Here is a 27,487-nt window from a genome sequence, read left to right as displayed (position 1 = left end):
AGCAACCGCTGCTGCGCCCCCTGTTGTGGGTCGGGGGTCTGATAGTAATACATGCCTGCCTGGGACACGCAGACCGCCGCCTGCCTTTATACGTAGCTACGCCCCGCACCCGGTCTAACACTTTTGGGGTCCGGGAGCCGGCCTGTCTTCTGAGTGTAATGACCCCGCCTGTAATAATCCTTATTGTACACGACTGGGAAAACCTGAAATTCTCCTTTCAGTAAAGAAACTCCGTCCCCAGAGTGTAACTGTGCAGGGACAATAAAGCTTAATGAATGGCGATGAACGCCTGCTGATCGCTGTGGCAGCCGTCGCCGTGGCTACGTGTAAACAATGTGCGGCTGGCAGGTGGAGGGCGGCAGGCGGACGATGGCGGCAGCCGGGGAGTTTGATGAGCAGAGTCTGCAGGATCTGTACTGCTGGGTGGACAAGATCCCGCTGTCCAGACCCAAGAGGAACATGTGCCGGGACTTCAGCGATGGAGGTGGGCGCTGTTATTATGGGAGCACTGTGGATATCACTGTTATTATGGGGGCACTGTGGATATCACTGTTATTATGGGAGCACTGTGGATGTCACTGTTATTATGGGGGCACTGTGGATGTCACTGTTATTATGGGGGCACTGTGGATGTCACTGTTATTATGGGAGCACTGTGGATGTCACTGTTATTATGGGGGCACTGTGGATGTCACTGTTATTATGGGAGCACTGTGGATATCACTGTTATTATGGGAGCACTGTGGATGTCACTGTTATTATGGGAGCACTGTGGATGTCACTGTTATTATGGGGGCACTGTGGATATCACTGTTATTATGGGAGCACTGTGGATATCGCTGTTATTATGGGAGCACTGTGGATATCACTGTTATTATGGGGGCACTGTGGATGTCACTGTTATTATGGGGGCACTGTGGATGTCACTGTTATTATGGGGGCACTGTGGATGTCACTGTTATTATGGGAGCACTGTGGATATCACTGTTATTATGGGAGCACTGTGGATGTCACTGTTATTATGGGAGCACTGTGGATGTCACTGTTATTATGGGGGCACTGTGGATGTCACTGTTATTATGGGGGCACTGTGGATGTCACTGTTATTATGGGAGCACTGTGGATATCACTGTTATTATGGGGGCACTGTGGATATCACTGTTATTATGGGAGCACTGTGGATATCACTGTTATTATGGGAGCACTGTGGATATCACTGTTATTATGGGAGCACTGTGGATATCACTGTTATTATGGGGGCGCTGTGGATGTCACTGTTATTATGGGAGCGCTGTGGATGTCACTGTTATTATGGGAGCACTGTGGATGTCACTGTTATTATGGGGGCACTGTGGATGTCACTGTTATTATGGGAGCACTGTGGATATCACTGTTATTATGGGAGCACTGTGGATATCACTGTTATTATGGGGGCGCTGTGGATGTCACTGTTATTATGGGAGCACTGTGGATGTCACTGTTATTATGGGGGCACTGTGGATGTCACTGTTATTATGGGGGCACTGTGGATGTCACTGTTATTATGGAGCACTGTGGATATCACTGTTATTATGGGAGCACTGTGGATATCACTGTTATTATGGGAGCACTGTGGATGTCACTGTTATTATGGGGGCACTGTGGATGTCACTGTTATTATGGGAGCACTGTGGATGTCACTGTTATTATGGGAGCACTGTGGATGTCACTGTTATTATGGGAGCACTGTGGATATCACTGTTATTATGGGGGCACTGTGGATGTCACTGTTATTATGGAGCACTGTGGATGTCACTGTTATTATGGGGCACTGTGGATGTCACTGTTATTATGGGAGCACTGTGGATGTCGCTGTTATTATGGGAGCACTGTGGATGTCACTGTTATTATGGGGGCACTGTGGATATCACTGTTATTATGGGAGCACTGTGGATGTCACTGTTATTATGGGAGCACTGTGGATGTCACTGTTATTATGGGAGCACTGTGGATGTCACTGTTATTATGGAGCACTGTGGATATCACTGTTATTATGGGAGCACTGTGGATATCACTGTTATTATGGGAGCACTGTGGATATCACTGTTATTATGGAGCACTGTGGATGTCACTGTTATTATGGGAGCACTGTGGATATCACTGTTATTATGGGAGCACTGTGGATATCACTGTTATTATGGAGCACTGTGGATATCGCTGTTATTATGGGAGCACTGTGGATATCGCTGTTATTATGGGGGCACTGTGGATATCACTGTTATTATGGGAGCACTGTGGATGTCACTGTTATTATGGGAGCACTGTGGATGTCACTGTTATTATGGGGGCACTGTGGATGTCACTGTTATTATGGGAGCACTGTGGATGTCACTGTTATTATGGAGCACTGTGGATATCACTGTTATTATGGGAGCACTGTGGATATCACTGTTATTATGGAGCACTGTGGATATCGCTGTTATTATGGGAGCACTGTGGATATCGCTGTTATTATGGGAGCACTGTGGATGTCACTGTTATTATGGGGGCACTGTGGATGTCACTGTTATTATGGGAGCACTGTGGATATCACTGTTATTATGGGAGCACTGTGGATATCACTGTTATTATGGGAGCACTGTGGATGTCACTGTTATTATGGGAGCACTGTGGATGTCACTGTTATTATGGGGGCACTGTGGATGTCACTGTTATTATGGGAGCACTGTGGATATCACTGTTATTATGGGAGCACTGTGGATATCACTGTTATTATGGGAGCACTGTGGATATCACTGTTATTATGGGAGCACTGTGGATGTCACTGTTATTATGGGGGCACTGTGGATATCACTGTTATTATGGGAGCACTGTGGATGTCACTGTTATTATGGGAGCACTGTGGATATCACTGTTATTATGGGAGCACTGTGGATATCACTGTTATTATGGGGGCACTGTGGATATCACTGTTATTATGGGAGCACTGTGGATATCACTGTTATTATGGGGGCACTGTGGATGTCGCTGTTATTATGGGAGCACTGTGGATATCGCTGTTATTATGGGAGCACTGTGGATGTCACTGTTATTATGGGAGCACTGTGGATATCACTGTTATTATGGGGGCACTGTGGATATCACTGTTATTATGGGAGCACTGTGGATGTCACTGTTATTATGGGAGCACTGTGGATGTCACTGTTATTATGGGAGCACTGTGGATGTCACTGTTATTATGGGAGCACTGTGGATATCACTGTTATTATGGGAGCACTGTGGATATCACTGTTATTATGGGAGCACTGTGGATGTCGCTGTTATTATGGGAGCACTGTGGATATCACTGTTATTATGGGGGCACTGTGGATATCACTGTTATTATGGGAGCACTGTGGATGTCGCTGTTATTATGGGAGCACTGTGGATATCACTGTTATTATGGGAGCACTGTGGATATCACTGTTATTATGGGAGCACTGTGGATATCACTGTTATTATGGGGGCACTGTGGATATCGCTGTTATTAGGGGGGCACTGTGGATGTTGCTGTTATTAGGGGGGCACTGTGGATGTCGCTGTTATTAGGGGAGCACTGTGGATGTCACTGTTATTATGGAGCACTGTGGAGATCACTGTTATTATGGGGGCACTGTGGATATCGCTGTTATTAGGGGGGCACTGTGGATATCGCTGTTATTAGGGGGGCACTGTGGATGTCGCTGTTATTAGGGGGGCACTGTGGATGTCACTGTTATTAGGGGGGCACTGTGGATGTCACTGTTATTAGGGGGGCACTGTGGATGTCGCTGTTATTAGGGGGGCACTGTGGATGTCGCTGTTATTAGGGGGGCACTGTGGATGTCGCTGTTATTAGGGGGGCACTGTGGATGTCGCTGTTATTAGGGGGGCACTGTGGACGCCCCCAATCCCTGTTCTCCAGGTTATATCAGTACAGTGATGTGTAATAACACTATAATGTCTCCGTCCTCACAGTATTAACTGCAGAAGTTGTCAAACATTATTTCCCCAAACTGGTGGAGATGCACAACTACGTCCCGGCCAACTCCTCCCAGCAGAAGCTCAGCAACTGGAGCACCCTGAACCGGTGAGACCCCTCCAGGTCAATGTTCCCAGCACCTCTACCCCCCCTGCTCTCTGTACCCCCTGCTGTCTACATGACCCCTGCTCTCTTTACCCCCTGCGCTCCAATCCTATCTTTTCTGTAGTGGGCGGGGTCTTCCCTGAGTGCTCTGAGCCAATCGTCTGCCTGCTCTGCGGCCCCTCTTCTCGCCCTGCCTGAGTCTCGCCCTGCCTGAGTCTCGCCCTGCCTGAGTCTCGCCCTGCCTGAGTCTCGCCCTGCCTGAGTCTCGCCCTGCCTGAGTCTCGCCCAGCCTGAGTCTCGCCCTGCCTGAGTCTCGCCCAGCCCCTGCAGCTCCATCCCCCTCTTCTTGCTCTTCTCCTCAGTCAGTAGTTTTAGCCCCCAGTGCAGATGATGTCCCCTTCGCTGACCGCAGGGAATATTCCTCCTTGCTCCTTAGGAAGGTTCTGAGTAAGATGAGCTTCTCGGTGCCGGAGGAGGTGGTGCGGCGGGTGGTGCAGTGCTCCCCGGGGGTGGTGGAGCTCGTCCTCTGCACCCTGAGACAGAAGATCGAGGAGAGGCAGCGACAGGTGCAGAGCGAGCAGGTGAGCGGGCAGAGATGATGGGAGTGATGACAGTAGATTGTGAGCTCCTGGGGTCAGGGATGATGGGAGTGATGACAGTAGATTGTGAGCTCCTGGGGTCAGGGATGATGGGAGTGATGACAGTAGATTGTGAGCTCCTGGGGTCAGGGATGGTGGGAGTGATGACAGTAGACTGTGAGCTCCTGGGGCAGGGATGATGGGAGTGATGACAGTAGATTGTGAGCTCCTGGGGCAGGGATGATGGGAGTGATGACAGTAGATTGTGAGCTCCTGGGGTCAGGGATGATGGGAGTGATGACAGTAGACTGTGAGCTCCTGGGGCAGGGATGATGGGAGTGATGACAGTAGATTGTGAGCTCCTGGGGCAGGGATGATGGGAGTGATGACAGTAGATTGTGAGCTCCTGGGGTCAGGGATGATGGGAGTGATGACAGTAGATTGTGAGCTCCTGGGGTCAGGGATGATGGGAGTGATGACAGTAGATTGTGAGCTCCTGGGGTCAGGGATGGTGGGAGTGATGACAGTAGATTGTGAGCTCCTGGGGTCAGGGATGGTGGGAGTGATGACAGTAGATTGTGAGCTCCTGGGGTCAGGGATGGTGGGAGTGATGACAGTAGATTGTGAGCTCCTGGGGTCAGGGATGATGGGAGTGATGACAGTAGATTGTGAGCTCCTGGGGTCAGGGATGATGGGAGTGATGACAGTAGATTGTGAGCTCCTGGGGTCAGGGATGGTGGGAGTGATGACAGTAGATTGTGAGCTCCTGGGGTCAGGGATGGTGGGAGTGATGACAGTAGATTGTGAGCTCCTGGGGCAGAGATGATGGGAGTGATGACAGTAGATTGTGAGCTCCTGGGGTCAGGGATGATGGGAGTGATGACAGTAGATTGTGAGCTCCTGGGGTCAGGGATGGTGGGAGTGATGACAGTAGATTGTGAGCTCCTGGGGTCAGGGATGATGGGAGTGACGACAGTAGATTGTGAGCTCCTGGGGCAGAGATGATGGGAGTGATGACAGTAGATTGTGAGCTCCTGGGGTCAGGGATGATGGGAGTGATGACAGTAGACTGTGAGCTCCTGGGGCAGGGATGATGGGAGTGATGACAGTAGACTGTAAGCTCCTGGGGTCAGGGATGATGGGAGTGATGACAGTAGATTGTGAGCTCCTGGAGCAGGGATGATGGGAGTGATGACAGTAGATTGTGAGCTCCTGGGGTCAGGGATGATGGGAGTGACGACAGTAGATTGTGAGCTCCTGGGGCAGAGATGATGGGAGTGATGACAGTAGATTGTGAGCTCCTGGGGTCAGGGATGATGGGAGTGATGACAGTAGATTGTGAGCTCCTGGGGTCAGGGATGATGGGAGTGATGACAGTAGACTGTAAGCTCCTGGGGTCAGGGATGATGGGAGTGATGACAGTAGACTGTAAGCTCCTGGGGTCAGGGATGATGGGAGTGATGACAGTAGATTGTGAGCTCCTGCGGTCAGGGATGATGGGAGTGATAACAGTAGACTGTGAGCTCCTGGGGTCAGGGATGATGAGAGTGATGACAGTAGATTGTGAGCTCCTGGGGCAGAGATGATGGGAGTGATGACAGTAAACTGTAAGCTCCTGGGGTCAGGGATGATGGGAGTGATGACAGTAGATTGTGAGCTCCTGGGGCAGGGATGATGAGAGTGATGACAGTAGATTGTGAGCTCCTGGGGCAGAGATGATGGGAGTGATGACAGTAAACTGTAAGCTCCTGGGGTCAGGGATGATGGGAGTGATGACAGTAGATTGTGAGCTCCTGGGGTCAGGGATGATGGGAGTGATGACAGTAGATTGTGAGCTCCTGGGGTCAGGGATGATGGGAGTAATAACAGTAGATTGTGAGCTCCTGGGGTCAGGGATGATGGGAGTGATGACCGTAGACTGTAAGCTCCTGGGGTCAGGGATGATGGGAGTGATGACAGACTGTAAGCTCCTGGGGTCAGGTATGATGGGAGTGATGACAGTAGATTGTGAGCTCCTGGGGTCAGGGATGATGGGAGTGATGACAGCAGATTGTGAGCTCCTGGGGCAGGGATGATGGGAGTGATGACAGTAGATTGTGAGCTCCTGGGGTCAGGGATGATGGGAGTGACGACAGTAGATTGTGAGCTCCTGGGGTAGAGATGATGGGAGTGATGACAGTAGACTGTAAGCTCCTGGGGTCAGGGATGATGGGAGTGATGACAGTAGACTGTAAGCTCCTGGGGTCAGGGATGATGGGAGTGATGACAGTAGATTATGAGCTCCTGCGGTCAGGGATGATGGGAGTGATGACAGTAGATTGTGAGCTCCTGCGGTCAGGGATGATGGGAGTGATGACAGTAGATTGTGAGCTCCTAGGGCAGAGATGATGGGAGTGATAACAGTAGACTGTGAGCTCCTGGGGTCAGGGATGATGGGAGTGATGACCGTAGATTGTGAGCTCCTGGGGCAGGGATGATGGGAGTGATGACAGTAGATTATGAGCTCCTGCGGTCAGGGATGATGGGAGTGATGACAGTAGATTGTGAGCTCCTGCGGTCAGGGATGATGGGAGTGTTAACAGTAGACTGTGAGCTCCTGGGGTCAGGGATGATGAGAGTGATGACAGTAGATTGTGAGCTCCTGGGGTCAGGGATGATGGGAGTGATAACAGCAGATTGTGAGCTCCTGGGGTCAGGGATGATGGGAGTGACGACAGTAGATTGTGAGCTCCTGGGGTCAGGGATGATGGGAGTGATAACAGTAGATTGTGAGCTCCTGGGGTCAGGGATGATGGGAGTGATGACAGTAGATTGTGAGCTCCTGGGGTCAGGGATGATGGGAGTGACGACAGTAGATTGTGAGCTCCTGGGGTCAGGGATGATGGGAGTGATAACAGTAGATTGTGAGCTCCTGGGGCAGGGATGATGGGAGTAATGACAGTAGATTGTAAGCTCCTGGGGCAGGGATGATGGGAGTGATGACAGTAGATTGTGAGCTCCTGGGGCAGGGATGATGGGAGTGATGACAGTAGATTGTGAGCTCCTGGGGCAGGGATGATGGGAGTAATGACAGTAGATTGTGAGCTCCTGGGGTCAGGGATGATGGGAGTGATAACAGCAGATTGTGAGCTCCTGGGGTCAGGGATGATGGGAGTGATGACAGTAGATTGTGAGCTCCTGGGGTCAGGGATGATGGGAGTGATGACAGTAGATTGTGAGCTCCTGGGGTCAGGGATGATGGGAGTGATAACAGCAGATTGTGAGCTCCTGGGGTCAGGGATGATGGGAGTGATGACAGTAGATTGTGAGCTCCTGGGGCAGGGATAATGGGAGTGATGACAGTAGACTGTAAGCTCCTGGGGTCAGGGATGATGGGAGTAATGACAGTAGATTGTGAGTTCCTGGGGTCAGGGATGATGGGAGTGATGACAGTAGATTGTGAGCTCCTGGGGTCAGGGATGATGGGAGTGATGACAGTAGATTGTGAGCTCCTGGGGTCAGGGATGATGGGAGTGATAACAGCAGATTGTGAGCTCCTGGGGTCAGGGATGATGGGAGTGATGACAGTAGATTGTGAGCTCCTGGGGCAGGGATAATGGGAGTGATGACAGTAGACTGTAAGCTCCTGGGGTCAGGGATGATGGGAGTAATGACAGTAGATTGTGAGCTCCTGGGGTCAGGGATGATGGGAGTGATGACAGTAGACTGTAAGCTCCTGGGGTCAGGGATGATGGGAGTAATGACAGTAGATTGTGAGTTCCTGGGGCAGGGATGATGGGAGTAATGACAGTAGATTGTGAGCTCCTGGGGTCAGGGATGATGGGAGTGATGACAGTAGATTGTGAGCTCCTGGGGTCAGGGATGATGGGAGTGATGACAGTAGACTGTAAGCTCCTGGGGTCAGGGATGATGGGAGTGATGACAGTAGATTGTGAGCTCCTGGGGTCAGGGATGATGGGAGTGATTGTAGTCTGTGTGGAGTACACAATGTGACCAATCATCTGACCTTTATTTCCTCGCAGGAGTCGAGTCCGTCCTCAGAGCCGAATAACCTCCAAGACTCAGGTAATGGCGGCCGCTGCGGCGATCAGTAATGTCACCAACGATCATAATCATCGATCACTTCGGTGACAGCGGAGTCATGTGACCGCGTATAAACAGTGACACTGTGTCTCTACACACAGCTGGAGCTGTGACACTTCATTCACATCTACAGCAGCATGCATAGTTCTGCAATTATATTATGTCTTATACTCTAATCACAACCAGAGCAGAATTCATAGTTCTGCCATTATATCACATGTTATACTGTAATCACATCCAGAGCAGAATTCATAGTTCTGCCATTATATTATATTTTATAATCTAATCACATTAGAGCAGCATTCATAGTTCTGCCATTGTATCACATGTTATTCTTTAATCACATCCAGAGCAGCATTCAAAGTTCTGCATAGTAGGTTACATGATCAGACTTATGGGGAAGATAAGCGAGGATACACATCTAAATTATTATTATTATCATTATTTATTATTAAATCCGTCCAATCACACGTCTCCTAATCTTCCTTATATCCCAGGTTATGCGACAAAGCAGAATAGCAACGGCGGAGACAAGGCGGACACTGGAAGGTGGGTGACAACAGCGAGACAATGGAGAGGAGGCGTCTGTATGATTACATTATACTATGATAGGGATGGCGAGGATTATTATCATCACGATTATAACGTTCTGTTACTATGGTGATGAGCATTGTTATCAACATTATTATATTAATGTTCTGTTTCTATGGAGGTAAGGATTGATGTCATCACTATTCTATTATAACGTTCTGTTACTATGGTGATTACTATCATCACTATTATATGTGAGAAGGCCACTGGTAAAATACTGGAGGGGGGATATGTGTCACTCAGGATTTTAGACTCGGTGATATTAACCTGGAAAAATACTGCAAACCAGCACACTGTGTGCTGAGAGGGGTTAATTGGCCATTTTAATGGCTTGGTTTTAGTGAACAGCTGTAGAGTGAGTGGGAGGCTGTTCACCATATCTCCACCCCAGGGTGAGATCCAGAAGGTAAATGTGGAGCTTTTCGGCTCATTCAGTATTCGGTGTCTGGAGATGAGATCTCCAGAGCTGTGCTCATGTTACAGAGAGCTGAACTTTTTTTTTACTTCCTGAGGGGGAGGATCCCGCAGCCGCACAGACTGTACAGTATGCTATTTTGTTTTTCTCGTTATGCCAGAATGGCCATTTTGGTTTTCCTAATTTTGCACTGGTTTATGCAGCTTGCTTTCAATAAACCAGTTGAAAACCTAAATTGCGAGTGTTCCTGTGACTGCCAATGTGAGCAGCGGAGTGAACCGATCCACCACAGTTAGTGCTACAAGTGCCGGCAACATCCCCAGGAAACAAGTGTGACGGCTGTGGACAGACTGCATGTCCTGGGTGAAGGCGGCTGCAGGATTAAAAGCAGACAACATGGAGGAGATGTTAAAGCAGCTACTGCAGGCTTACCTCCAGCAGCGGCAACAGCAGCAGCGGCAACAGGAACAGCAGCAGCGGCAACAGGAACAATTCCAGGAGCAGCAGTTGGCGCTGCCGATCGAGGAGATCCATAGCAAGGCGAGCGCCCCTCTCTGAAGTCCAGGTGATGAATCGGTAAGACGAGCCATGAAAAGATGACCCCGGGTGATGATGTTGGGGCATTTTTAACCATATATGAAATGGTTGCAGAGCGGGAGAAGTTGCCACTGGAGAAGTGGGAGGAAGTGCTGGCCTTCTATCTAACTGGCAACCCCCAAAAAGCTTATTATGACTTGGCTTACTGGATGCACCAGGTTTCCATACTTTCTGTAAATGAGGATTTGCTGTACCGGGTTACTAAACTGAGGGGGAAGGTAATAGAGCAACTGTTAGTACCGGGACCGTATAGGCTTGGATGTTAGACCTGGCCCATTCTCATGTCTTGGGTGGGCATCTGGGCATAGACAAAACCCAAGAGCGGGTCCTTCAAAGGTTCTACTGTCCTGGATGTCACCGAGAGATTGTTAACTATTGCCAGTCCTATTCCACCTGTCAGCTAACTGCTCCTGTCTCCCACTTCCGCAGTCCCCTTGTGCCGTTGCCCATTATAGAGGTCCCATTTGACTAAATTGCCATGAATCTTGTCAGACCCCTTGTTCAGTCCACCAGAGGGCACCAAAATATCCTGATGGACATGGACTACGCAACACAGTACCGGGAGGCAGTACCACTGAGAAACTCCTCCGCCAGGAGTATAGCCCAAGAGCTAGTCCATTTTTCCCAGGCGGGCTTGCCAAAGGAGATCTTGATGGACCAAGGAACTCCTTTCATGTCCAGAATGATGAGGGAGTTGTGTAAGGCTCTCCAGATTACACAACTCAAGACGTCCGTGTACCATCCGCAGATGGACGGCCTGGTGGAGAGGTTCACCAAAACTCTGAAGTCCATGCTCAAGAAGGTCATGGAGAAGAATGGCCAAGACTGGGATTGCCTACTTCCGTATCTGCTGTTTTCTATTAGGGAGGTTTCACAGGCCTCTACAGAGTTTTCACTGTTCGAGCTGGTGTACGGCTGGCACCCTCGGGGACTTCTGGATACTGCAAAGGAAAGTATTGCAGAGGCGATGCCTATTATGAGAGAAAGCCTCCTTCAGGCACAAGAGGCTTAAGCAAGAGTCTACAATCGGTCGGCAAAGCTTAGGCAGTTTAGCACTGGAGATCTGGTTTTAGTGCTGATTCCCACTGTCAAATGTAAATTTCTAGCTAAGTGGCAGGGGCCATACGAAATGGTCTAAAAGCTGGCCGACGTCAACTACAAGGTCCACCAGCCAGAGACAACCCTACCAGGTGCACCACGTCAACATGCTTAAGCCGTCGTGAGTCAGGGAACCTGAGAAAGCTATGTGCTTGGAGGCCAATCCCGAAGCCAAGGTCGAGGCTGTCACGCTGGCAGAGACACTATCACCGGCTCAGAAACAACAGTGCCGAGAACTGCTTCAGCAGAACCGAGACCTGTTTTCAGATATGCCTTGATGTATGCAGGTCATCAAGCACGAAATCCTGACGCAACCGCATGTACAGATAAACCTAAAGCCCTATCGGATTCCCGAAGCTTTCCACAAGGTGATTTCGAAAGAGGTGAAGAGAATGTTGAGCCTGGGTGTCATTGAGGAGTCAAAGAGAAACTGGGTCAGTCCCATTGTCCTTGTGCCGAACCCCGAAGGAGAATGACGCTTTTGTAATGATTATAGAAAGCTGAATGAGGTGTCTAATTTTGATGCGTATTCGATGCCCTGGGTTGATGAACTCATTGAGAGGCTAGGGTCAGCCTGATACAACACCACTCTCGACTTAACGAAAGGGTACTGGCAAATTCCAATGTCCGAATGTGCCAAGGAAAAGACAGCCTTCTCTACACCTGACGGTTGCTTCCAATACACCAAAATGCCTTTCGGGCTGCAAGGAGCCGCAGCCGATTTCCAGGGGACCATGGCCCGGTCCCTAGCCCTTCACAAAAAGTATGCCGCAGCTTACCTGGACAATATTGTGATCTTCAGTTCGGCTTTGGTAAGTCATCTTCAGAAGGTTCAGGCAGTACTGGATCCGCTGAGGTAGGCAGGGTTTACTATAAACCCAAAGAAGTGCACCAAGGGGAAGGAGGAGGCAAAATACTTTGGCTATATCGTTGAAAGGGGCGAAATAAAGCCCCAAGTGAACAAAGTAGAGGCTATCCAAAATTTCCCATAACCGATCTCCAAGAAACAGGTTAGGGCGTTTCTGGGAATTGTACGATAATATTGGCGATTTATCCCGAATTTCACAATGATAGCCGCTTCGCAGACCACCTCCTTAGGGCCCAAAGACATTGTTGGCCAAGTGGACTTCCGAAGCGGAGATGGCGTTCCAAGAGTTGAAGCTCGCCCTGTGTAAACAGCCAGTCTTGGTCGCACCTGACTTCAGTAAGGCGTTCGTTATCCGGACACATGCCTCACAGGTCAGGTTGGGAGCTGTGTTGTCCCAGGAAATAAATGGTGAAGAACATCCAATCCTTTACCTAAGTAGAAAACTCTCCTCCTGTGAAAAGAAATTATGCTATCGTAGAAAAAGAATGATTGGCCATCAAATGGGCAATTGACACCCTGAGGTACTACCTGCTAGGCCGAAAGTTCAGACTAGTGTCAGACTATGGGCCCCTGAGATGGATGAGGGAAAGGAAGGGGAAGAATGCCTGGGTGACTAGGTGGTTTCTAGCTCTACAGGACTTAAGCTTCCATGTGGAGCCCAGGCCCGGGAAACTGCACAGTGTGTGGTTTCTACTCACTTGGGTGCGTCGGGAGGCAAACAGGAAGCGTTTTCATTTAAATGTCCATGTCGGTTTCTTACTTTATAAATCCGGCAAAAGCAAAAGGAAAACAAACAGCCTTTTGTGCAGGCAAAAACAAAGTAAACAGTCCTTTAAGCAATGTCTTTGGTTAGCCAGTCCTGTGGGCATACAGGCTGGATAGAGTCCAGAACCCTGGCTCGGCCTGGAGACTACAATATACAGGAGGCCTTCTCCCTTCAAACACAGACCATGTGTCAAACAACGGCTGCCATTTTATACCTTAACCTCACCCAGAGGTGAGGTATGTGGGTAGCAAGACCCGCCCATCTCTCAAACTACCTGTAACCCAGTCCCTGGTGCACCAAACAGTCGTTTTAGTGCTTACGTCCACTAGAGCAACACTCTGGGTTACATCACAGAGGACGGCCATCTCTGTGAAACATACCTCCCATCAACTATGCATCCGTTAACCACCTTACAACAGTAATGCAGATGCCCTTTCTAGACTTCCCTGTTTAGTGACTGAAGGTGCAAAACCCCCCAGGCTTTGGGCAGAGGGGGAGGATATGTGAGGTCACTGGTAAAATACTGGAGGGAAGACATGTGTCGCTGAGGATGTTAGCCGCAGTGATATAATCACCTGGAAAAATATTCCAAACCAGCACACTATGTGCTGAGAGGGGTTAATCAGCCATTTTAAGGGCTTGGTTTTAGTGAAAAGTGGGTGGGAGGCTGTTCACCCTATCTCCACCCCAGGGTGTAGTCCATAAGGTAAATATGGAGCTTTTGGACTCATTCAGTGTTCGGTGTCTGGAGAGGAGATCTCCAGAGCTGAACCTTGTTTTTCCCTGAGCGGACGGATCCCCGCAGCCTCACAGAATGTACTGTATGCTCTTTTTGTCCCAGTCTGCCAGAAGAGCTTTGTTTGTTCCTAATTTTGCACTGGTTTATGCAGCTCGTTTTTCAATAAACCAGTTGAAAACGTAAACAGAAAGTGCTCCTGAGACTGCATCTGTGAGCAGCTGAGTGAGCCGATCCACCACAATATTATAGCGTTCTGTTAACGAAGATTATTATCATCACAACCATATTATAGCGTTCTATTGCTATGTCGATTATTATTATATGATGTAATAATCTCTCGGTCTCACTGTCCTCAGTAAAACCTCGCAGGGTTACGCTCAGGTCGCCCACCCTGATTCCAGCCTCCGGATCCAGTTGGCAGAGAAGGAGCGGGCGCTGATGGTCTCCCTGGAAACTGTTCAGGTGAGGACAACTCCCAACATCCCTCCCCTGTGCCCAGCATATTTCCAATGTCTCTTTATCTGGAGAGTAGTATCATTATATACAGAATCTACATCCAATAGTCCAGAAGTTCATCCTTTACTCCAGAGCTGCATTCATAATTCTGTGCCTGAAATATCCCTGTGTTCGCTGCTTGTTTATTCACCTGAAAAAAAAAAAAAAAACTTTTTCCGAGGTTATAAGAGCTCAGAGAAGCTGGTGGGGTTTCCCTGAAGATCTGTTAACTGACTGTTTCCAATGTGAAAATGAAAAATGCAATGTACAGTCGCGGCTTAAAGTTTTCAGACACAAATATCGGTTTTCACATATTTTGCGGCTTCAGTTTATCTAGTAGAAATTTCTATTCCCTCCATATTGTTTTGAAGAACAATCAGGTGAAAGTTACTCCAATCACAACACCAACATTCCCACGGATTTTCAGCCCCGCCACAAATGACCTGCCGCTGTGGACACCATGTCAGTGAGCTTCTGGTGAACTCAGGACCAAGAACTAACAAGGTCAAGGCAGCTGATGTCACACTGTATTCAGCTATGGTGTCACCTCCTCCAGCGCAGAGCTTGCTCTGGAATGGTAGCAGGCAGGTGTCAGCACATCTGCACACAGTGAGGTGGAGGCAGCTGGGTGTCAAGAAGAGCAGCAAAGAAGCCACTTCTCCCTGAGAAAAACATCACGTTCTGCAGGAAGTGCAGGGACCGGACTGCAGAGGACGGAGGTAATGTTGTGTTCTCTCATGAAGACACTTCACTGTAGGGACGTCTGGAAGATGATTGTCTGGAGAAGAGAAGGTGATGCTGCCACGAGACCTGTGTGTGCCAGCAGTAAAGCCTTCTGAGACCAGTCATGTGTGGGGGCTTCTCATCCTTGGAGGTGGTCGCTCACAGCGTGTGGGAGCCTCTCATCCATGGAAGGAAAAACTCACAATGTGTGGAGGCTTCTCATCCATGGAGGGATCACTCACAATGTGTGGGGGCTTCTCATCCATGGAGGGGGTCACTCACAATGTGTGGGGGCTTCTCATCCATGGAGGGATCACTCACAATGTGCGGGAGCTTCTCATCCATGGAGGGGGTCACTCACAATGTGTGGGGGCTTCTCATCCATGGAGGGATCACTCACAATGTGTGGGGGCTTCTCATCCATGGAGGGATCACTCACAATGTGCAGGGGCTTCTCATCCATGGAGGGGGTCACTCACAATGTGTGGGGGCTTCTCATCCATGGAGGGATCACTCACAATGTGTGGGGGCTTCTCATCCATGGAGGGATCACTCACAATGTGCGGGGGCTTCTCATCCATGGAGTGGATCAGTCACAATGTGCGGGGGCTTCTCATCCATGGAGGGGGTCACTCACAATGTGCGGGGGCTTCTCATCCATGGAGTGGATCAGTCACAATGTGCGGGGGCTTCTCATCCATGGAGGGGGTCACTCACAATGTGCGGGGGCTTCTCATCCATGGAGGGGGTCACTCACAATGTGTGGGGGCTTCTCATCCATGGAGGGGGTCACTCACAATGTGTGGGGGCTTCTCATCCATGGAGGGATCACTCACAATGTGCGGGAGCTTCTCATCCATGGAGGGGGTCACTCACAATGTGTGGGGGCTTCTCATCCATGGAGGGATCACTCACAATGTGTGGGGGCTTCTCATCCATGGAGGGGGTCACTCACAATGTGTGGGGGCTTCTCATCCATGGAGGGGGTCACTTACAATGTGTGGGGGCTTCTCATCCATGGAGGGATCACTCACAATGTGCGGGAGCTTCTCATCCATGGAGGGGGTCACTCACAATGTGTGGGGGCTTCTCATCCATGGAGGGATCACTCACAATGTGCAGGGGCTTCTCATCCATGGAGGGGGTCACTCACAATGTGTGGGGGCTTCTCATCCATGGAAGGAAAAACTCACAATGTGTGGAGGCTTCTCATCCATGGAGGGGATCACTGACAATGTGTGGGGGCTTCTCATACATGGAGGGGATCACTCACAATGTGTGGGGGCTTCTCATCCATGGAGGGATCACTCACAATGTGTGGGGGCTTCTCATCCATGGAGGGATCACTCACAATGTGTGGAGGCTTCTCATCCATGAAGGGATCACTCACAATGTGTGGAGGCTTCTCATCCATGAAGGGATCACTCACAATGTCTGGGGGCTTCTCATCCATGGAGGGGGTCACTCACAATGTGTGGGAGCCTCTCATCCATGGAAGGAAAAACTCACAATGTGTGGAGGCTTCTCATCCATGGAGGGATCACTCACAATGTGCGGGAGCTTCTCATCCATGGAGGGGGTCACTCACAATGTGTGGGGGCTTCTCATCCATGGAGGGATCACTCACAATGTGCAGGGGCTTCTCATCCATGGAGGGGGTCACTCACAATGTGTGGGGGCTTCTCATCCATGGAAGGAAAAACTCACAATGTGTGGAGGCTTCTCATCCATGGAGGGGATCACTGACAATGTGTGGGGGCTTCTCATACATGGAGGGGATCACTCACAATGTGTGGGGGCTTCTCATCCATGGAGGGATCACTCACAATGTGTGGGGGCTTCTCATCCATGGAGGGATCACTCACAATGTGTGGAGGCTTCTCATCCATGAAGGGATCACTCACAATGTGTGGAGGCTTCTCATCCATGAAGGGATCACTCACAATGTCTGGGGGCTTCTCATCCATGGAGGGGGTCACTCACAATGTGTGGGAGCCTCTCATCCATGGAAGGAAAAACTCACAATGTGTGGAGGCTTCTCATCCATGGAGGGATCACTCACAATGTGTGGGGGCTTCTCATCCATGGAGGGATCACTCACAATGTGCGGGAGCTTCTCATCCATGGAGGGGGTCACTCACAATGTGTGGGGGCTTCTCATCCATGGAGGGATCACTCACAATGTGTGGGGGCTTCTCATCCATGGAGGGGATCACTCACAATGTGCGGGAGCTTCTCATCCATGGAGTGGATCAGTCACAATGTGCGGGGGCTTCTCATCCATGGAGGGGGTCACTCACAATGTGTGGGGGCTTCTCATCCATGGAGGGGGTCACTCACAATGTGTGGGGGCTTCTCATCCATGGAGGGGATCACTCACAATGTGTGGGGGCTTCTCATCCATGGAGGGGATCACTCACAATGTGTGGGGGCTTCTCATCCATGGAGGGGATCACTCACAATGTGTGGGAGCTTCTCATCCATGGAGGGGGTCACTCAATGTGTGGGGGCTTCTCATCCATGGAGGGGGTCACTCACAATGTGTGGGGGCTTCTCATCCATGGAGGGGGTCACTCACAATGTGTGGGGGCTTCTCATCCATGGAGGGGATCACTCACAATGTGCGGGAGCTTCTCATCCATGGAGGGAATCACTCACAATGTGTGGGGGCTTCTCATCCATGGAGGGGGTCACTCACAATGTGTGGGAGCCTCTCATCCATGGAAGGAAAAACTCACAATGTGTGGAGGCTTCTCATCCATGGAGGGATCACTCACAATGTGTGGGGGCTTCTCATCCATGGAGGGATCACTCACAATGTGCGGGAGCTTCTCATCCATGGAGGGGGTCACTCACAATGTGTGGGGGCTTCTCATCCATGGAGGGATCACTCACAATGTGTGGGGGCTTCTCATACATGGAGGGATCACTCACAATGTGTGGGGGCTTCTCATCCATGGAGGGATCACTCACAATGTGTGGGGGCTTCTCATCCATGGAGGGATCACTCACAATGTGTGGAGGCTTCTCATCCATGGAGGGGATCACTCACAATGTGCGGGGGCTTCTCATCCATGGAGGGGGTCACTCACAATGTGCAGGGGCTTCTCATCCTTGGAGGGATCACTCACAATGTGCAGGGACTTCTCATCCATGGAGGGATCACTCACAATGTGCAGGGGCTTCTCATCCATGGAGGGGGTCACTCACAATGTGCAGGGGCTTCTCATCCATGGAGGGGATCACTCACAATGTGCGGGGGCTTCTCATCCATGGAGGGGGTCACTCACAATGTGCGGGGGCTTCTCATCCATGGAGGGGGTCACTCACAATGTGCAGGGGCTTCTCATCCATGGAGGGGATCACTCACAATGTGCGGGGGCTTCTCATCCATGGAGGGGGTCACTCACAATGTGCGGGGGCTTCTCATCCATGGAGGGGGTCACTCACAATGTGTGGGGGCTTCTCATCCATGGAGGGGGTCACTCACAATGTGTGGGGGCTTCTCATCCATGGAGGGGGTCACTCACAATGTGTGGGGGCTTCTCATCCATGGAGGGGGTCACTCACAATGTGTGGGGGCTTCTCATCCATGGAGGGATCACTCACAATGTGCAGGGGCTTCTCATCCATGGAGGGATCACTCACAATGTGTGGGGGCTTCTCATCCATGGAGGGATCACTCACAATGTGCAGGGGCTTCTCATCCATGGAGGGGGTCACTCACAATGTGCAGGGGCTTCTCATCCATGGAGGGGATCACTCACAATGTGCGGGGGCTTCTCATCCATGGAGGGATCACTCACAATGTGTGGGGGCTTCTCATCCATGGAGGGGGTCACTCACTGTTTTACCTAAGACTACGGCCATGAATAAAGAATGGGATCTCTTCCTCCTCCACGAACAACTTCTCCCATCATCCAGGACAATGTGGAAATGATGCTTTTCTTCCGTGACGAAGACCAGGTCACAAGGGAAAAGTGAGAACTAAGTTGTCGGGGAAGAAAACATTGATATTTTGGGTCCATGGACTGAAACCCCCTAGTTATCATCCCACTGAGAACCTGCAGTCAATCCTCAAAAATGGGACAAAACCCAGAACGTGTGATAACCTTCGAGCTCTGATGAGACAAGAACAGGCGGCCATCAGTCAGGATCTGACCAGAAGCCGATATCCAGCTGGGGGAAGGGAAAAAGTGTGGAGAATAAGGGGCGGGAGTGTGGAGAATGAGGGTCGGGAGCGCGGAGAATGAGGGGCGGGAGCGCGGAGAATGAGGGGCGGGAGCGCGGAGAATGAGGGGCGGGAGCGCGGAGAATAAGGGGCGGGAGCGCGGAGAATAAGGGGCAGGAGCGCGGAGAATAAGGGGCGGGAGTGTGGAGAATGAGGGGCGGGAGTGTGGAGAATGAGGGGCGGGAGCGCGGAGAATGAGGGGCGGGAGCGCGGAGAATGAGGGGCGGGAGCGCGGAGAATGAGGGGCGGGAGCGTGGAGAATGAGGGGCGGGAGCGTGGAGAATGAGGGGCGGGAGCGCGGAGAATGAGGGGCGGGAGCGCGGAGAATGAGGGGCGGGAGTGCGGAGAATGAGGGTCGGGGGCGCGGAGAATGAGGGTCGGGGGCGCGGAGAATGAGGGTCGGGGGCGCGGAGAATGAGGGTCGGGGGCGCGGAGAATGAGGGTCGGGGGCGCGGAGAATAAGGGTCGGGGGCGCGGAGAATAACGGTCGGGGGCGCGGAGAATAAGGGGCAGGGGCGCGGAGAATCGGGCGCGGAGAATAAGGGGCAGGGGCGCGGAGAATAAGGGGCAGGGGCGCGGAGAATAAGGGGCAGCGCTGGGAATATTGAGGTGTCACAGAAATTTCATGGATTTGTCACATTAACATGTAACAAGGTTCAGAATGTTTATAATTCTCCGTCAGTAACCATAGAAACAGCGACTAAAAAGAGCGAAAATACTGAAGAGGCAAAATGTGAAGAGCAGAATCTGCGTCAGTGTCAGATCTTTTGGCCACGACTGTAGATAATAATATATAATAACCCCGGGACAGAAGTATTTATGTAGATGAGATCCGTGTAGGAGCTGAGCATCCAGGACGTCTGATAATCCGCAGCAATCACTGCTATAGACAATGTATAGACAGCGCCTTGAAAAAGTCTTCATACCCTGTGAACTTTTCCACATTTTCACGTTACTCCCACAAACGTAAATGAGATTTTCTGTGATACAGAGTAACAAGTGCTTGTGACGTGTAAAGGAAATAATATGAGGTTTTATAATTATTTTACAAATATAAATCTGAGAATTGTTGTGTGCATTAGTATTCAGCCCCCCGAAATAAAATCCCAAGTGACCAATCACCTCCAGAAGTCACATAATTAGTACATTGTGTCCTCCTGGGTGTGATTTCTTCTCAGTATAACTACAGATGTTCTGTGAAGGCCTCAGAGGTTTGTGTGAGAACATTAGGGATCAAACAGCATCATGAAAACCAAGGAGCCCATCAGACAGGTCAGGGATAAATCTGATAAGCAAGGAGCCCACCAGACAGGTCAGGGGTAAAGCTGAAAACAAAGGAGCCCACCAGACAGGTCAGGAGTAAAGATGAAAAACAAGGAGCACACTAGACAGGTCAGGGATTAAGTTGTGGAGAAGAGGAAAGGAGGGTTAGGTTATAAAACATAGCCCAAGCTCTGAACATATCACAGAGCACTGTGCAATCCATCATCCACAAATGGGAATATGGCACAACTGCAAACCTACCAAGTCATGGCCGTCCACCTAACCTGACATCCCAAGCAAGGGGAGCACTAATGAGAGAAGCAGGCAAGAGGCCCATGGTCACTGAGGAGGAGCTGCGGAGATCTACAGCTCAGGGGTAGAATCTGTCCACAGGACGACTATTAGTCGTATTCTCCACATGTTATTATTTATTATTATAGCGCCATTCATTCCATGGTGCGTTACATGTGAAAAAGGGGTATACATAGCAAACAACAAGCACAATAATCTTGAACAAAAACGAGTCACCGACTGTTACAGGAGGAGAGACGACCCTGTCCGTGAAGGCTCACAATCTACAAGGGATGGGTGAGGATACAGTAGGTGAGGGTAGAGCTGGTCGTGCAGCGGTGTGGTGGAGCGAGGACCCTGCCTGCGAGGGCTCACAGTCTACAGGGGATGGGTGAGGATACAGTAGGTGAGGGTAGAGCTGGTCGTGCAGCGATATGGTGGAGCGAGGACCCTGCCCGCGAGGGCTCACAGTCTACAAGGGATGGGTGAGGATACAGTAGGTGAGGGTAGAGCTGGTCGTGCAGCGATATGGTGGAGCGGTGGTTACTGCAGGTTATAGGCTTGTCGGAAGAGGTGGGTCTTCAGGTTCCTTTTGAAGGTTTCCACGGTCGACGAGAGTCTGATGTGTTGGGGTAGAGAGTTCCAGAGTAGGGGGGAAGCACGGGAGAAATCTTGTATGCGATTGTGGGAAGAGGAGGTAAGAGGAAAGTAGAGAAGGAGATCTTGTGAGGATCGGAGGTTGCGTGCAGGTATGTACCGGGAGACTAGGTCACAGATGTATGGAGGAGACAGGTTGTGGATGACTTTGTATGCCATGGTTAGGGTTTTGAACTAGAGTCTCTGGGCAATGGGGAGCCAGTGAAGGGATTGACAGAGAGGAGAGGCCAGGGAATAGCGGGGGGACAGAGTTTAGGATAGATTGGAGGGGTACGAGAGTGTTAGAGGGGAAGCCAGAGAGAAGGAGGTTGCAGTAGTCGAGGCGGGAGATGATGAGGGCGTGCACTAGTGTTTTTGTAAATTCGTGGTTGAGGAATGTGCGGATCCGGGAGATATTTTTGAGTTGGAGTCGGCAGGAAGTGGAAAGGGCTTGGATATGTGATTTGAAGGAGAGATTAGAGTCCATGGTTACCCCGAGGCAGCGAGCTTGTGGGACTGGGGAGAGTGGGCAGCCATGAGCTGAGATGGGGGAAAGATAATGAATTTTGTTTTATCCATGTTAAGTTTTAGAAATCTGTCCGAGAAGAAGGATGAGATGGCGGACAGACATTCTGGGATTCTGGTTAGTAGCGTGGAGATATTGGGTCCAAAGAGGTAGATCTGTGTGTCGTCAGCATAGAGGCGATACTGAAAGCTGTGAGACTCTATGAGCTGTCCCAGGCCAAAGGTGTAGATGGAGAAGAGCAGGGGTCCTAGAACTGAACCTTAGGGGACACTGACAGATAGGGGGCAAGGTGAGGAGGTGGTGTGTGAGTGGGAGACACATAATGTCCTGTCTGTTAAGTATGAGAGATCCAAGATAGGGCCAAGTCTGTGATGCCGAGAGATGAGAGGGTCTGTAGTAAGAGGGAATGGTCCACTGTGTCGAAGGCAGAGGACAGGTCCAGGAGGAGGAGTTCAAAGTAGTGTTGCTTGGATTTGTTAGTAGGTCGTTGGTGACTTTAGGCAGGGCAGCTTCAGTGGAGTGATGCAGTCAGAAGCCAAATTGTAAGCGGTCAAAGAGGGAGCAGGAGGAGAGGAGGGAGGACAGTTCAAAGTGGACAGTTTGTTCCAGTAGTTTTGAGGCGTAAGGGAGAAGTGATATGGGGCGTTAGCGAGTCAGAGAGGATGGGTCAAAAGAGGACTTTTTGAGGATGGGTGTGATTGAGACATGTTTGAAGTATGAGTGGAAGACACCAGTTGTTAGTGACAGGTTGAAAAGGTGGGTTAGGGTTGGGATGAAGACTGTGGTAAGGTTAGGGATGAGGTGGGACGGAATTGGGTTAAGTTCACAGGTGGTGAGGTGTGATTTGTAGTTTAAAGAGGAAAGTTGATCTTCCGTAATGGTGGAAAAGCTGTTTTTGGAGGAGGAGGATTGAGTAGATATGAGGAGTGGCCGTGGGGACTTTAGGCCAACGTCTTTGTCTGATGGTGTCAATCTTCTGCTTGAAGAATGAGGCAAACTCTTCGGCTGAGATGATATGAGGAGAGGGAGAGGGAGCTGGGGGATGGCGGAGAGAATTGAAGGTGTTGAATAATTGTTTAGGGTTATGTGACCGGGAGGATATGAGAGATGTGAAGTATGTTTGTTTTGCTGCAGTGAGTGTGGACTTGAAAGTAGTGAGGGACTGTTTGAATGTGATGAAGTGCTCATTGGAGTGGGACCTTTTCCATCTACGCTCAGCAACTCCGGAAGCCTGCCTCAGTTCTTTAGTCATATAAGAAATATGGTATCTAGACTAATGTCACTTTGAAAAATGAAGGTTTTTTGCGCATAATTTGGCCAATTTATGTGTGCCCATCAACCACGACAAGGTCACCTTCGTATGATGGGAAGCGTAGTTTCCCATCATACGAAGGTGACCTTGTCGTGGTTGATGGGCACACATAAATTGGCCAAATTATGCGCAAAAAACCTTCATTTTTCAAAGTGACATTAGTCTAGATACCATATTTCTTATATTTTCATGTATGGAGTGCCGAAGTTCTTTTTGCAATTGAGATTACTCTTTTCTTCAGAGCACCCGAATAGACCAGTGAGCGACCCCTCTCTTTTTTCTTTCAGTTCTTTAGTCAGACTGGTGTGCCAGGGTTGCCTGTTGATTGTGCGAGCTTTGGTATGTGTGAGGGGGGCGAAAGAATTGAGAGCTGCAGCTGTTGTGGTGTTATATAGAGCGGCTGCAACATCCGCGTCATGTAAGGAACTAATGTCTGTAAGAGGGAGAAGGGATTCAGAGAGTGAGTGTAGGTCAAGGTGTTTGAGATTTCTGCGAGGGTGTGCAAGTTTGTGGAGTGGGGATTGTGGACCTGGAGAGGAGAGGGAAGAGAATGTAAGTAGGTTGTGGGCAGATAGTTGGAAAGGTGAATTAGAGAGGTTAGATAGGGAACAGAGGCGGGTGAAGATGAGGTCCAGTGTGTGGCTGTCTTTGTGGGTGGGTGTGGAAGACCACTGGGTAAGACTGAAGGAGGAAGTGAGAGATAGAAGCCTAGAGGCAGCTGAGAGAGAAGTGTCACTGGGGATGTTGAAGTCACCCATTATGATAGTGGGGATGTCAGCGGAAAGGAAGTGAGGTTGCCAGGTGGTGAAATGGTCCAAGAAAGTGGTGGCTGGCCCTGGGGGGCAGTAAATGATGGGCAGTTGGAGGGGGAGTAGATGCGCACACAATGCACCTCAAAAGAGGGGAGAGTAACGGAGGGTAGCAGTGGGATTTGGGTGAAGGAGCAGTTACCTGACAGGAGAAAACTTACTCCTCCACCATGCTTGCTGCTGGGGCAGGGTGTGTGGGAGAGGTGGAATCCACTGTACAAAAGTGCAGCTGAAGAGGCCGTGTCAGAGGGGGTGAGCCAGGTTTCAGTGATGGCGAGGAAGGAAAGTTTGTTAGTAATGAAAAGATCATGGATGTGGGAAAGTTTGTTGCAGACGGAGCGAGCGTTCCATAGAGCTCCTGTTAGAGGAACTGTGGAAGCGGGGGCTGGGCGGATGGGTGTGAGGTTAAAAGGGTTGCGAGAGTTTGTGATAGATTGTGGATGGGAAGTAAAAGTAACTGTGGGGATGTCGCGGGAGGAGGGGGGGGGGGCAGGATTTGGAGAGATATCGCCAGCAGTGAGGAGGAGCAGAGAAATTGTTAGTAGGTGGGAGCAGGAGAGAGCATGAGGTGGCTGTCTGTGTTTAGAGACATATTGAAGGAATAGTTCTGAGGAGGAGGTGAGATGGATGGGGAGGATGGAGGGAGAGATGACCATTTCCTTACTAGGTGTAGGGATTAGGGGGTTAGTAGAAAGTGGAGGACTATAGGGGAGAGAGTGAAAACAAACAGAAGCATTGTTTACTTTGACTGTGTATCCAGTTCCCTTCTGGTCCAATTCAGGACTAATTCATGCATCACACATGTCTGACACTCTTGCGTGACACACTGCACAGACTACGTCAGCAGACTCACTACTCACAATATATGTGCTGACAAATGCATTCAGGTGTGAAGCAGAGGGGAGAGGCCTTAGTACACATCTGGCCTTTAGGAAAGAGCAGCAAGAAGAAACCATTTTTGAAAGCTAATCGAAGTCCTGTTTGCAGTTGGTAAAAAGCCGTGTAGTGGACACAGCGAGCATGTGGAAGAAGGGGCTCGGGTCAGATGAGACCACAGGAGCAGTTTTTGGGCCAAATGCAAAACCCTATGTGTGGTGGAAAACTAACGCTGCACATCACCTTGAAAACACCATCCCCACCGTCACACATGGTGGTGGCAGCATCATGCTATGGGGAGGCTTTTCTTCAGCAGGGGCAAGGAAGCTGGTCAGAGGTGATGGGAAGATGGATCAAGCCTAATACAGGACAATCCTGGAAGAAAACCTGTTGGCGGCTGCAGAAGTCTTGAGACTGGTGCGTAGGTTCACCTTCCAGCAGGACAACGACCCTAAACATCCTGCCAGATCCACAATGGAGGGTTTAGATCAGAGCAAATTCCTGTGTGTGAACAGCGCAGTCACAGTCCAGACCCAAATCCCAGAGAATCTGTGACAAGACGGGAAAACAGCTGATCACAGACGTCTCCATCCAATCACTGAGCGAGAGCGAGGGGGCAAAGCTGGAGAGACAGACCCCAAAAGACTGCAGACAAAGGTGGAGAGACAGACCCCAAAAGACTGCAGCAGAGAAAGCTGAGAGACAGACCCCAAAACACTGCAGAGAAAGGTGGAGAGACAGACCCCAAAAGACTGCAGAGAAAGGTGGAGAGACAGACCCCAAAAGACTGCAGCAGAGAAAGGTGGAGAGACAGACCCCAAAAGACTGCAGAGAAAGGTGGAGAGACAGACCCCAAAAGACTGCAGCAGAGAAAGCTGGAGAGACAGCCCCCAAAAGACTGCAGAGAAAGGTGGAGAGACAGACCCCAAAAGACTGCAGACAAAGGTGGAGAGACAGACCCCAAAAGACTGCAGCAGAGAAAGCTGAGAGACAGACCCCAAAACACTGCAGAGAAAGGTGGAGAGACAGACCCCAAAAGACTGCAGCAGAGAAAGGTGGAGAGACAGACCCCAAAAGACTGCAGAGAAAGGTGGAGAGACAGACCCCAAAAGACTGCAGCAGAGAAAGCTGGAGAGACAGCCCCCAAAAGACTGCAGAGAAAGGTGGAGAGACAGACCCCAAAAGACTGCAGCAGAGAAAGCTGAGAGACAGACCCCAAAAGACTGCAGACAAAGGTGGAGAGACAGACCCCACAAGACTGTAGAGAAAGGTGGAGAGACAGACCCCAAAAGACTGCAGCGAAAGGTGGGAGAGACAGACCCCAAAAGACTCCAGCAGTGACTGCAGAGAAATGTGATCCTACAAAGTACTGACTCGGGGGCTGAATACTTATGCACGGAACAAGTCTCAGATTTATATTTTTAAAATAATTAGAGAACCGGAAACCTCGTATCATTTCCTTTACACGTCACAAATACTTTTTACTTTGTATCACAAAAAGTTACAATAAAATACATTTACGTTTGTGGTATAATGTGAAAACATGTGGAAAAGTTCACGGGGTATGGAGACTTTTTCTAGATTTTTTTCTGTACTTGTAGATTATTCCAACCACCACCAGAGGGCGCACAGTACACATCACCTGGCAGCTGCTGATCGCCTATGTTATTCTATGTCCAGCTCCCAGCGCTGCCCCGGACCCCTGTAACAAGTATGGCCGCCCTATATCTGACCTCCATGTCTCAGATTTTACAGGCGAAGCTGCGGAGAATGGAGCAGCTGCTTCATCTGAAGAACGTCCGGATAGACGACCTGAGCCGCCGCCTGCAGGAGACCGAGAAGAAGTGACCCCCAAATGAGCTGCCCACCCACCCGCTCCTCCGCCCTGTACAGCACGCTGCGCTATCTGTAGATTATAGTGATTATATCTATAAGTAAACGCCGGGATTATATATAAATACTGGGATTATATATAAATACTGGGATTATGCTGATGTTATATATATATACTGGGATTATATATGCTGATATAAATACTGGGATTATATACTGGGATTATATATAAATACTCGGATTATATATAAATACTGGGATTATTTATACTGAGATTATATATAAATACTGGAATTATATATACACTGGGATTATATATGCTGATATATATATATATAAATACTGGGATTATATATACTTGGATTATATATACACTGGGATTATATAGTATATAAATACTGGGATTATATACTGGGATTATCTATAAATACTGGGATTATCTATAAATACTGGGATTATATACTGGGATTATCTATAAATACTGGGATTATATATAAATACTGGGATTATATACTGGGATTATATATAAATACTGGGATTATATACTGGGATTATATATGAATACTGGGATTATCCATATACACTGTATTTAGGATGTTTTATATTCCCCTTTGCTTCATATGTGTTTTTAAGTCACAGCAATAAAAGTACTTATTCGGGTTTTATAAGGTGA

The 27,487-nt window shown here is 49.7% G+C and overlaps 1 protein-coding gene across 1 annotated transcript; it reads left to right on the top strand.

Annotated features, from left to right (window-relative positions):
- The first annotated feature begins 256 nt into the window (after positions 1–256).
- Positions 257–27,487, top strand: SPEF1 (sperm flagellar 1). The gene is given in 8 exon segments (XM_073649845.1): positions 257–365; positions 368–484; positions 3,976–4,087; positions 4,521–4,665; positions 8,685–8,727; positions 9,243–9,294; positions 14,176–14,281; positions 26,728–27,487. Coding segments are annotated over 8 exon segments (771 nt in total). The 5' UTR covers positions 257–271; the 3' UTR covers positions 26,830–27,487.

Source organism: Phyllobates terribilis, unplaced genomic scaffold (assembly GCF_046119375.1).
Source record: "Phyllobates terribilis strain yellow unplaced genomic scaffold, ASM4611937v1 Scaffold_1__5_contigs__length_1240528914, whole genome shotgun sequence".
NCBI classification, from domain to species: domain Eukaryota; kingdom Metazoa; phylum Chordata; class Amphibia; order Anura; family Dendrobatidae; genus Phyllobates; species Phyllobates terribilis.
This window is presented reverse-complemented; position numbering and strand designations above follow the sequence as displayed.